The sequence below is a fragment of the Cebus imitator genome, unplaced genomic scaffold (genome assembly GCF_001604975.1).
Source record: "Cebus imitator isolate Cc_AM_T3 unplaced genomic scaffold, Cebus_imitator-1.0 Scaffold10, whole genome shotgun sequence".
In the NCBI taxonomy this organism is placed as follows: Eukaryota; Metazoa; Chordata; class Mammalia; order Primates; family Cebidae; genus Cebus; species Cebus imitator.
Window position 1 is genome coordinate 6,799,272 of NW_016107325.1, and position 12,300 is coordinate 6,811,571.

Sequence of the window (12,300 nt, forward strand, 5' to 3'; positions counted from 1 at the left end):
ATAGTCGGATGTGGTGGCATGTGCCTATAGTCCCAGCTATTTGGGAGGCTGAGGCAGGAGAATTGCTTGAACCTGGGAGGCGGAGGTTGCAGTGAGCCGAGATCACGCCACTGCACTCCAGCCAAGGCGACAGAGTGAGATTCCATCTCAAACAAACAAACAAACAAACAAACAAAACAAAAGAAAACAAAAATGTAGCACCCAGGAAAAATGTATTGTTTCATTGCCCTGTTCTTGGCTGACTCACAGTTTCATCAGCATGGTCTATAGGAGACAGTTTATTTCTAACCAATAATAGATTTAGAAATAAAATATTTTGGTTCCCCTTGGTCAAGGAGGATTATCTTGTTCTAAAGCCTTCAATGGATAGGAAGTAACCATTGCCAAGAGGAATTGTTCTGTTCTTGGGGAGAAGAGAAACTTGGTGCAAGGCAGGGTTCTTATGTAGAAAAAGACACAATTTTAAAAAATTCAACATATTGAGGTTATCTTTTTCAACCTACTCCCTTGGAACTACTTTTCAAGCATTCTGTAAATCTTTCCATTATAGAATCCAGAAAATTTATAAATGGTAAAAATAGTGGCAATTATACGAAGTGAACTATAGGAAAACTTAATTTCTTTTGGATCAAAGAGTCTTTTGAGGAGCTGATTAAAGTTTTTCTATGCAGAAAATGCACAATACATACACTTCTCATATTTTCTCAGTTTCCAATTTTATCAGGAATTGGGATATGCAAGAAGTAATTTCCAGGCTAAATATTATTTAAGAGAAAGCATTTTTGAGTAAGGCATTTCAGAAGGTGCCTTATTCACATAATTTGAACAAAAAACAAGTCTCTGCTGTCTCAAACCATAATAATGAGTTAAGAAAAACCGAGACATACTTAATATTTGACAGTTTTACCCTGTGAAGTTAATAAGTAGAGATTTTTAAATCCTGGGAATGTGCTATGTGCTATGGACCACTTGTTTCCAAGTTTAATTTGGTGGATAAAGAATGGAGAGTCTTTTGCATCTCTTAGCAAAAAACAGAAAGAATTCGATTTGCAATGGCAAAATGATTTCATTTCATTCTTTAGCATCCTTTAGAATTCAAAATTAATTTTATCTATGAGATACAAGAAGCTTGCAAAGCAACTGCTCTTTTTGCAGTTAAAACTGATTCACTTTTATAATTGCAATCTTTCAGAAAATAAGAATCTTAAGCAGTTCTTACCTCATCAGAACCAGATCCAAAAATCAGCAAGTCAAAAGGAATTGCCGCAACCATGTCAATCAGGAACCAGCCTTTGAAGTAGTGTATTGCTATTTTGGCGGGATCACTTACCACTTCTTCATTCTGATTTACATATGTTGTTCTGAAGTTTATTAAAATATCTATGATAAACATAATATCCACAATCAAGTCTACCACATTCAAAGGGCTACAGGAATAGCCACATTCTCGTCTTTTCTGTTCTTCTCTGTCATTGAGGAGGAAGGCTGCAGAGTAGGGAGTAAATATAGCAGTGTATATGACCAACAATAGAATCAGCCAGTCCCAGACTGCCTTGAAAGGGCTGTAGTGCAATATCGTAAACTTGTTGATGCGTGGTGTCTGCAGTTTGTATTCAGGTAGGACGTCTGCTCCTAAAGAGAGAACCTGAATGTGGAAAAGAAAATCATTCATTACATAAAATGTCATTTTTAATTTGGTAAACCTACAAAATACTAAGGTAGCTAATTATAGAGTAAAATTTACTAGAGATAATTCATGTAACTTGAAAGTATTCATGAAACACACACATACATTAAATAAACCCATATAAACTCCTATCATGCAGTATATTTGGCTCAAGAAAATCACACTGGCATTTCTTGATAAATATCAATCTCACTAAAAAAATAATAAATATTGCTGCTGAGATACTAAGGAATTTTACCATTTCCTCTGGAACATAGTACTTCTCAGATGTAAAAACACATGGCTGTTTTTAGAAAATAATAAAGTCGGTTTTGATATATTAATAATGCAGTTTTCAAATCTAGGAAAGGATTAGTTGTGATGAATAGTAGCAGTCTAGTTGGACCCATGGTCACATTTAATTTACATATATTTAATTTATAATTAAACCTTGATACATTAAACCCAACTCATTCAAATTTTAATTAAGAAGAAGCTTCCCACCTGCAATCTGTTTTTAACATTAGGGGAAAAAAGGCAAATGAGATTAAAATGAACACAAAGGAGGCTTTTCCTTAAAATGTTGAGAGAGAGTATTTGATATTCTGGGACAAATACACTTTCATTCCAACTCTTCCATCACATTTAGAGAATTGCAGGAGGAAAATACTACAAGGAGATGTTCAGAATACTGACCTGGAAATGTTGCAAGATGTTTAGACCCCAAGTGGTACTTAACTTCCAAAATTTATTCTACTTACTAAGGCATCAAATGAACTAAAACAGTCCACCTTTTAGAGTTTTAGTTTACTTGAAAGCTAAATGACAGTTTTGTCTCTACCAAGCAGAAAAGTACATAATGTAGTGATTTAAGACTAAGTTTTAAAAACAAAAGTCAAAACAAAAAGGTTACCTAGCCACCCAGTAAAATGTAATTTATTGGGTAAAATGTAAGCCTTAATATATGTGATTTAAAAAGCTGAAATTTTGTAATGGCTCCACAGATGGCATATAGAGACCCATTTAAAAAGGGAAATGTGGGTTATAATTTAATGTTATGAATATCCCACACATGTACAATGGCTCTATTTCAAAGTTAATTTCACTGAGTACATTTTCATAGACTAGATTCTTCGAAACACAATTAATATATCATCAGCTTTGCAGCATGGATATCAGGTAATCCCCCATTCGTTAGTCAAGAGTGTTATGTCTGTGTTTTTGGCAATTCTATTCATGTTGGATTTAATTTGACTATAATAATGAATTATGTCAGATGTAATTGAAATTTAATTCTTATATTTATTATCATATCTTATAACATTTTATCCCCATATAATGAGTTATCATACCTAAAACTTTAAAAGTTAAATAGCTCCAAAAGAGGTACAATATAACTTTTAAATATAACAAAAGATTCAGCTAAAATAGGCAAAGCTGCTTTTTGATAACTGCTAAACTGCTTTAACTAGTTTTGAAAAAATTAATAAAGAGTCTGACCTGACCATTTATATTTAATATTTTACATTTATATTTACATTTATATATAAATGTAAAATACTAAAAGTCCAAGATATATATGAGTTTCAAAATCCAAATGGGAATAATTAGATTATTTGTCATTTTAGAAGTACAGATTAATAGAACTCTGATCCCATTATGCTTAGTATAAAGGATCAGTGTGTGACATTTTGGTCTGTACAAAATGAATTATGTTTAGTTCTTTTCCAAAAAACCATGACTACTCAGTATATGGAAAGCAAAGTCTACAAATTTATTTTGGCTTTCAATGTCATTGAAGTCATTTAAAATACGTACCCATTCTATGTTTCTAGTCTCTTCCTTCAATAGATTCCTCTGTGTACCCAGGGTACTCCAGCAAAACAAGACTAAAATTTTTGAGCTGCTGAGATCTTTCTATACCATTAAATCCACAAATCTCTCTCATATAAAAAGGTATGTAGTCAACCAAAGAGGACAAATAAGTCACTTTTAATGACAGATATATGTGTGTGAGTTTGCTCACTGCTTAGGTGACAAACCTCTGTCACTAACCTCCCACATAAGGCAATTGCAATACCTCTTTCAGCAGGAGTATAAATTAGAATGCAAGCAGCATCTTGGAACTGTGGCTGAAATTCTTTCCATCTCACATATGCAGACCTTCATTTAACATTTAGATGACCAGTGTGCTACAAGCTGGAGATGAAATATAGGGAAGATATGGTCCCTGAGATCATGGCGTTTATAGTCTGTTGGGAGATAGATGTGTGAGAAAGTGAGAGTCCTCTTGGGGTCCACTTCACTCAGGGCCTGAGGTTGGTGATGGTGCTGATGGTGGAGGTCAGTGGTGTTCACAGAGGACTTTTGGGAAAAGATGGCAGTTGAACTGAGACTGAATAGGAATCAGAAAATAACACAGGTAAGGAAGTTGGGAAGGGAAGAACATTACAAGCAGGGGGGACAGAAGGAAAAAGGGCAAAAAAGCATAAAATAATGTGCTGTGTGTTGGGTAATTGTAAACAGCCTTATGTTTTGCTGAAGAATAAAATGCCAGGGAATTAGGGTGGAGGATGGCCATGGAGAGGGCCAGTTCCAGGTTGCTGAAGGTCTAATGCGACAGGAGAGGGATCTCAGGCTCTGCATTTTAGGTCAACCTTCTCCTACATGAATAATATACTGTTAAAAGGAAAGACAATTATTGCAGAACCCCAATGAGGATTTATATTATTCTCATTTGCAACATTAGATAAATATGTTTAAAAATAAAACTAGATTAGAACTTCTTATGCTTATGTCTCTTAATATGACTTGTGGGTTAAACTGTGTACCCTAAAAGGATATGTTGAAGTCATAATCCCCAGTACCTATGAATGTGACCTTATTTGGAAAGAGGGATTTTGTAGATATAAATCAAGTTAAGATGAAGTCACAGTGGTTTGGGGTTGGCCTTAATCCAATAACTGAGGAGAGAAGTTTGGATACAGAGACACAAAGACACACAAGAATGCCATGTGTCATGGGAGCAGATACAGCTGCAAGCCAAGGAATGCTATGGATTTTCCACAGCCACCAGAACCTCAAAGACAGAGAAGCACAAGATATATTTTCCCTCAGAACTCTCAGAAGGAAACAATCTTGCCAACGCCTTGATTTCAGACTTCTAGCCCCTAGAATTGTGCAATAATAGAATTCTGTTGTTTTTAGCCACTCAGCTTGTGGTAGCTTATGATGGCAGCCCTGAAAAAAGTAATACATCGACAAAACAAGAAAACTCTTGAAAATAAAATATTTATAAAACCAGTGAATTCAAACTATCATTACTAACTCAATATGTGACATTTCTGTATATCAAAAATGATTTAAATTTGACTATTGTGTATGGTTTAATTAACAGATAAAATACTTTATTCTAATCTTAATGCCTTTTTAAAAAATGTATGTTGTCGGGATAGTATTCTAACTTCAAAGATTTAATTGCCATGTGAAGATAATCTAACCTAATTCTTAATGTGAACTCTGTTCCTGTTTGAAAGCCAATTTAAATGGTGTTGCTTGAAAACTACACAAACATTTTTCTTCACTTAACTTTAGCTTTAGAGCATTATTGAGTTCTACATTATCTCTGGTACTGGCAGTTCATTTTTTATATTCCAATATGCCTATTGATACAGAACCCCTGCAATTTGGTAAGCATAACAATGGAGTATGTTTTGAAAATACATTTGGAAAAATTGGTATGGTACCAAATGTTATGGTACAGGTTCTTTTGACTTTTGCATCATTATGCATGTTTTATGTGATCACTTAATTCTCATGACTTTTAGTAGCTAAAAAACTTCAAAAATCTTTATTTATGTAGCATGCCTTAGTATCAGTATCGTGAGGTAAATCCAAATGCAGTCATGGTTACTGTAGTCAGGTAGATGGCAGTACTTTGTTATTAGGTAATCATCTTAGTGATTCAGAAGATTCTTATATTTATTGTTTTAAAATTTCACCAACATATTGGAATTTTAAAGACTTTTCAAGAGAATGCACCGCCTTCTGAGAGCATTTCTTTCTATTGATATCACTTTAAGAGTTATTAAATGTTATTAGGCAGAGGAATCAAGGTGGCCAAGTTTGGTTTTAGATAGATGCATCTGGCAATGGGATGGAGGAAAAATGAAAGAGAATCAAGACCAGATACTTAGAGATCAATTAGGACCTTGGTACTCCAGGAGGGAAATAATGGAAGCCTACACTAGGAACCAGGTGGAAGAGATTGAGAAGAGGAGACATATTTGAAAAATAAATACATCACAGAATATAAGGATGAGGAGTGGAGAAATATTTGTTTCTTTGCAGTTCCAATAATAGCAAATCTTGTTAGAGCCAGTCAGGTAAAATACAAATCTTTAAAGGCTCAACCATGTTTGAAATAAGGGAAAGGGCACTGGACCTTAGGTTTAAAGTTCAGATACATTTTTTCTGATATGCTATTTAATCTCTAGATCTTAGTTCTTTTTTAAAAAAATCTGTGTAATGTAGATAGTAATCTTTGCAAAAATCCACCTATCTATCCAGAGCTACCATATCACATCAGATATTATCTACAAAATTAGTTGATAAAATGGGAAATGTTTATACATGTACAAAATATTTTCATTATTGTTTTGAGTTCTAGAGTTACCTGTTGAAATCCTGGTTCAAACTAACCAACTATACCCAAAATATTTAAAAACTGATTGGATAAAATTTAACATTGACTGAATATTGATAATACTACAAAATTGTTTTGGTTATCTATTTCTTGTAACAAATCAAACCAAAACATAGTGACTTAAAGTAGTTATTTTGTTATTTATGATTCTATGGATCCAAAATTTAGGCAGGTCTTGGCTAGGCAATTTTTTTCCTCCACATAATGTCAACTGGGGTCATTCAGTGATATTTAGTTGGTCGGGGAGCTTGTGTGGTGAATCCAAGACTTCATTCACATGTCTAGTACATCAGTGAAGATAGTTGGAAGGCTGAGCTCACTCAAGATGTTGGAATGGATGGATCTCTCTCTCTCTCTCGTCTGTCTCTCTATGTAGAGAGTTTGATCAATCGAAAGATAAATACATGTGTTCTCTCCTATGGTCTCTTAAGCAGGGTAGTAAGGTGTGGAGGCTCAGCACTCCAAAAAGAAGTGGAAACTTCCAGGCTTCTTCAGGTCAAGTTCTGGAACTTCTATTGCCTCACTTATGTCATATTCTATTGGGCAAAGCAGAAGCAGGCCAGCCCAGATTCATGAAAGTAGAGGAATTGGTCTCTACCTCTTGACAGGGAAATGACATGCATATGGAAGGGAAGGAATCAATCAGTTATGCTCATCTTGGAGACAAACTGTCACAGAAATTATTGACAACTATTGTTTGTAGGTATGATAAACATATTGTAGTTATACGCTTTTAAAAATAGTCTTTACCTTTTCAGAATATGGAGTGAGATAGTTATAAAGAAAATGTTATAATATTTGGGATTTGCCTCAGAATAATCCAGAGTTGGGGGAGGGGAAGGAGAGAGAAGTTCTGATTGTTGGCTGCATATTGATTTTTACTGAAACTGGATGACGAATAGATACTATTCTCTCGATTTTTATAATAAATTAAAAATTTTTCAAAATAAACAAGAAAAATTTTCTAGATTCTTATTCAGAAATGTTTAAAATAGTTAAGAATGGAATTTCCTGATTGAAAAAAGGAATTAGGTCTACAAATATTATAGAGGCTTTCCTCCGTAAGAATTGAGTTGGTTCCTTTTTAGGCAAATTTAGATTCCTGTTTACACAGCAGAATGTTTGCTTGCTCTCTAAATATCTAGATCATATTATGTAGATCTTTGTTCACCCATACAGACTGTAAATAATCCCAATTTTGCCCAACCTTGAACGCTTTGATATTAAGCTTCTGTTAAGTTGGTGGCTAGGAAAATCATGTTCCAAGATGGTCAGACATGCTAACTGCAGATGCCCATTCCTCGGAGTATACTTAATACTTAGCTACATTGCTCATCAAGTTAAATTAAAATACAGTCCCATTTCAGAGACTTATCACCGTAGGTCTCTTACTGAAATACTTTCACTTTACTAGAGTTACATATTAAGCCTTGAAGCTTTCATTCTGGATTGAATATATAAGAAGTATGTTTTTGCATTTTTCTCAGAAAACTGCCACTAAATAAAATGTTTACATTGTTTAATGTCATTTTAATAAATATTTGCATTACATATTTCTTTTAATATTCATTTACAGAAAATGGTCTCTCAAGGAATTAAAAGTTTCCTCTCTCTCTCTTTTATTTACTTTAAGTTCCAGGATACATGTGCAGAATGTGCAGGTTTGTTACATAGGTATACAAGTGCCATGGTGGTTTGCTGCACCTATCAACCAATCATCTAGGTTTTAAGCCCAGCATGCATTAGGTATTTGTCCTAATGCTCTCCCTCCCCTTTCCTCCCATCCCACAACAGGCCCCAGTATATGTTGTTTCCCTCCCTGTGTCCATGTGTTCTCATTTTTCAACTCCCACTTATAAATGAGAACATGCAGTTTTTGATTTTATGCTTTTGTGTTAGTTTGCTGAGAATGATGGCTTTTACCTACATCCATGTTCCTGCAAAAGACCTGATCTCATTCTTGTTTATGGCTGCATAGTATTCCACGGCATATACGTGCCCCATTTTCTTTATCCAGTCTATCATTGATGAGCATTTTGAATTGGTTCCAAGTCTTTGCTACTGTAAATAGTGCTGCAATAAACATATGTGTGGATATGTCTTTATAGTAGGATGATTTATAATCCTTTGGGTATATACCCAGTAATGGGATTGCTGGGTCAAATGGTATTTCTGGTTCTAGATCCTTGAGGAATCACCACACTGTCTTCCACAATGGTTGAACTAATTTATGCTTACACCAACCGTGTACAAGTGTTCCTGTTTCTTCACAGCCTTGCCAGCATTTAATAATAGTCATTCTGCTAATGTTGTCCCCCCCTAATTCCCTCACCCCTTGCTATCCCTCCCCAGCCCACCTCACCCCCCAACAGGACCCGGTGTGTGATGTTCCCCTCCCTGTGTCCACGTGTTTTCATTGTTCAACATCCATTTATGAGTGAGAACGTGTGGTGTTTGGTTTTCTGTTCTTGTGTCAGTTTGCTAACAATGATGGTTTCCAGCTTCATTCACGTCCCTGCAAAGGACATGAACACATCCTTTTTTATGGCTGCATAGTATTCCATGGTGTATATGTGCCACATTTTCTTTATCCAGTCTATCACTGATGGGCATTTGGGTGGATTCCAAGTCTTTGATATTGTAAACAGTGCTGCAATTTACATATGTGTCCATGTGTCTTTATAATAGAAGGATTTATGGCTGGATGCAGCAAACCACCATGGCATGTGTTTACCTATGTAACAATTCTGTGCAATCTGCACATGTACCCCAGAACTTAAAGTATAATAATAATAAAAAAGAAACTGCTATTAGTTTTTACAAAGTTCTGGCATATTTATGTAATCACAATTGTTTTTTGCAAATATAATAAAAAGATTTTTGTTCCAAAAAAAATTGCCATTCTGACTGGCATGAGATGGCATCTCCCTGTGGTTTTGATTTGCATTTCTCTAATGATCTGATGATGAGCTTTTTTTCATATGTTTGTTGGCCACATAAATGTCATTTTTTGATAAGTGTCTGTTCATATCCTTTGCCCACTTACGATGGGGTTGTTTTTTTTTTTTTTCTTGTAAATTTTGTTTAACCTTCTTGCAGATTCTGGATATTAGACCTTTGTCAGATGGGTAGATTGCAAAAATTTTCTTCCATTCTGTAGGTTGTCTGTTCACTCTGATGCTAGTTTCTTTTGCTGTGCAGAAGCTCTTTAGTTAACTAGATCTCATTTATCAATTTTGGCTTTTGTTGCAATTACTTTAGGTGTTTTAGTCATGAAATCTTTGTGCATGCCTATGTCCTAAATGATATTGCCTAAGTTTTCTTCCAGAGTTTATATAGTGTTGGTTTTACATTTAAGTCTTTAAGCCATCTTGAGTTAACGTTTGTATAAGGTGTAAAAAGGGGTCCAGTTTCAGTTTTCTGCATATGACTAGTCAGTTTTCCCAGCACCATTCATGAAATAGAGAATCCTTTTCTTATTGCTGGTTTTCATCATGTTTGTTAAATATCAGATTGTTGTACATGTGTGGTGATATTTCTGAGGACTCCGTTTTGTTCCATTGGTCTATATATGTTTTGGTACCAGTACCATGATGTTTTAGTTACTGTAGCCTTGTAGCATAGTTTGAAGTCAGGTAGTGTGATATCTTCAGCTTTGTCCTCCAGCTTTGTTCTTTTTGCTTAGGATTGATTATCTTGGCTATACCAGCTTGATTTGGTTCCAAATGAAATTTAAAGTAGATTTTTCTCTTTCTGTGAAGAAAGTCAGTGGTAGCTTGATGGGAATAGCATTGAATCTATAAATCACTTTGCACATTATGGCCATTTTCATGATATTGATTCTTCCCATCCATGAGCGTGGAATATTTTTCTATTTTTTTGTGTCCTCTCTTATTTCCTTGAGCAGTGGTTTGTAGTTCTCCTTAAAGAGATCCTTTCCACTTCTTATAAGTAGTATTCTTCAGTATTTTATTCTCTTTGTAGCAATCATGAATGGGAGTTCATTCATGATTTGGTTCTCTGCTTGTGTGCTGTTGGTGTATAGGAATGCCTGTGATTTTTGCACATTGCTTTTGTATCCTGAGACTTTGCTGAAGTTGCTCATCATCATAAGAAGTGTTTGGGCTGAGACAATGAGGTTTTCTAAATATATAATCATGTCATCTACCAACAGAGACAATTTGACTTCCTCTCTTCCTATTTGAATACCCTTAATTTCTTTCTCTTGCCTGATTGCCCTGGCCAGAACTTTGAATACTATGTTGAATAGGAGTGGTGAGAGAGGGCATCCTTGTCTCTGCCAGTTTCCAAAGGGAATGCTTCCTGGGTTTACCCATTCAGTATGATACTGGCTATGGGTTTTTCATAAATAGCTCTTATTGTTTTGAGATATGTTCCATCAAAGCCTAGTTTATTGAGAGTTTTTAACATGAAGGGATGTTGAATTTTATCAAAGGCCTTCTTGCATCTATTGAGATAATAATGTGGCTTTTGTCATTGGTTCTGTTTATGTGATGGATTATGTTTATTGATTTGCATATGTTGAACCAGACTTGCATCCCAGGGATGAAACCCACTTGATTGTGGTAGATAAACTTTTTGATGGGCTGCTGGATTCGGTTTGCCAGTATGTTATTGAGGATTTTCACATCGATGTTCATCAAGGATATTGGCCTGAAGTTTTCTTGGTTTGTTGTATCTCTGCCGGGTTTTGGTATCCAGATGATTCTGGCCTCCTCAAATGAGTTAGGGAGGATTCCCTCTGTTTCTGTTGTTTGGAATAGTTTCAGAAGGAATGATACAAGATTCTCTTTGTACCCTTGGTAGAATTTGGCTGTGAATCCTTCTGGTCCTGGGCTTTTTACAGTTGGTGGGCTACTAATTACTGCCTCAATTTCAGAACAGATTATTCTATTCAGGGATTTGAGTTCTTATTGGTTTAAGCTTGGGAGGGTATATGTGTCCAGGAATGTATCCATTTCGTCTAGATTTTCTAGTTTATTTGGGTAGAGGTGTTTATAGTATTCTCTGATGGTAGTTTGTATTTCTGTAGGATCAGTGGTGACATATCCTTTATCAATTTTTTATTGTGTCTATTGATTCTTCTCTCTTCTTTTTTATTAGTCTAGCCCATGGTCTATTTTGTTAATCTTTTCAAAAAGCCAGCTCCTGGATTCACTGATATTTTTTAAAGTGTTCTTTTTGCGTCTCTATCTCCTTTAGTTCTGCTCTGATCTTAGTTACTTCTCATCTTCTGCTAGTTTTTGAATTTGTTTGCTCTTGGTTCTCTAGTTCTTTTAATTGTGATGTCAGGGTGTTGACTTGAGATCTTCCCAGCTTTCTGATGTGAGCATTTAGTGCTATAAATTTTCCTCTTAACACTGTTTTAGCTGTATCCTGGAGATTCTGGTACATTGTCTCTTTTTCTCAGTGGTTTCAAATAATTTGTTGATTTCTACCTTACTTTCTTTATTTATGCATGAGTCATTCAGGAGCAGGTTGCTCAATTTTCATGTAGCTCTGTGGTTTTGAGTAATTTCTTAATCCTGAGTTCTAATTTGATTGCACTGTGGTCTGAGAGACTGTTATAATTTCCATCATTTTGCATTTGCTGAGGAATGTTTTACTTCCAATTACATGGCCGATTTTAGAATAAGTGCCACATGGCACTGAGGAGAATGTATATTTTGTTGATTTGCAGTGGAGAGTCCAGCAGATGTCTATTAGGTCTACTTTATCCAGAGCTGAGTTCAAGTCCTGAATATCCTTGTTAATTTTCTGTCTCTATCTGTATATATTTAGGATAGTTGCATTGATCCCTTTACCATTATGTAATGATATTCTTTGTCTTCTTTGATCTTTGTTGATTTAAAATTTGTTTTATCAGAAGACTAGGATTGCAAACCCCTGCTTTTTTTTTTTTTTTTTT

The 12,300-nt window shown here is 35.1% G+C and overlaps 1 protein-coding gene across 1 annotated transcript in view; it reads right to left on the minus strand.

The window, feature by feature from the left end:
• KCNH7 (potassium voltage-gated channel subfamily H member 7) overlaps positions 1-12,300 on the minus strand; it is a 470,024-nt gene that overhangs the window by 83,691 nt on the left and 374,033 nt on the right. The window contains exon 7 of the mRNA XM_037745216.1: positions 1,220-1,645. Coding sequence (XP_037601144.1) covers positions 1,220-1,645 — 426 coding nt within the window. The remainder of the gene's footprint in view (positions 1-1,219; positions 1,646-12,300) is intronic.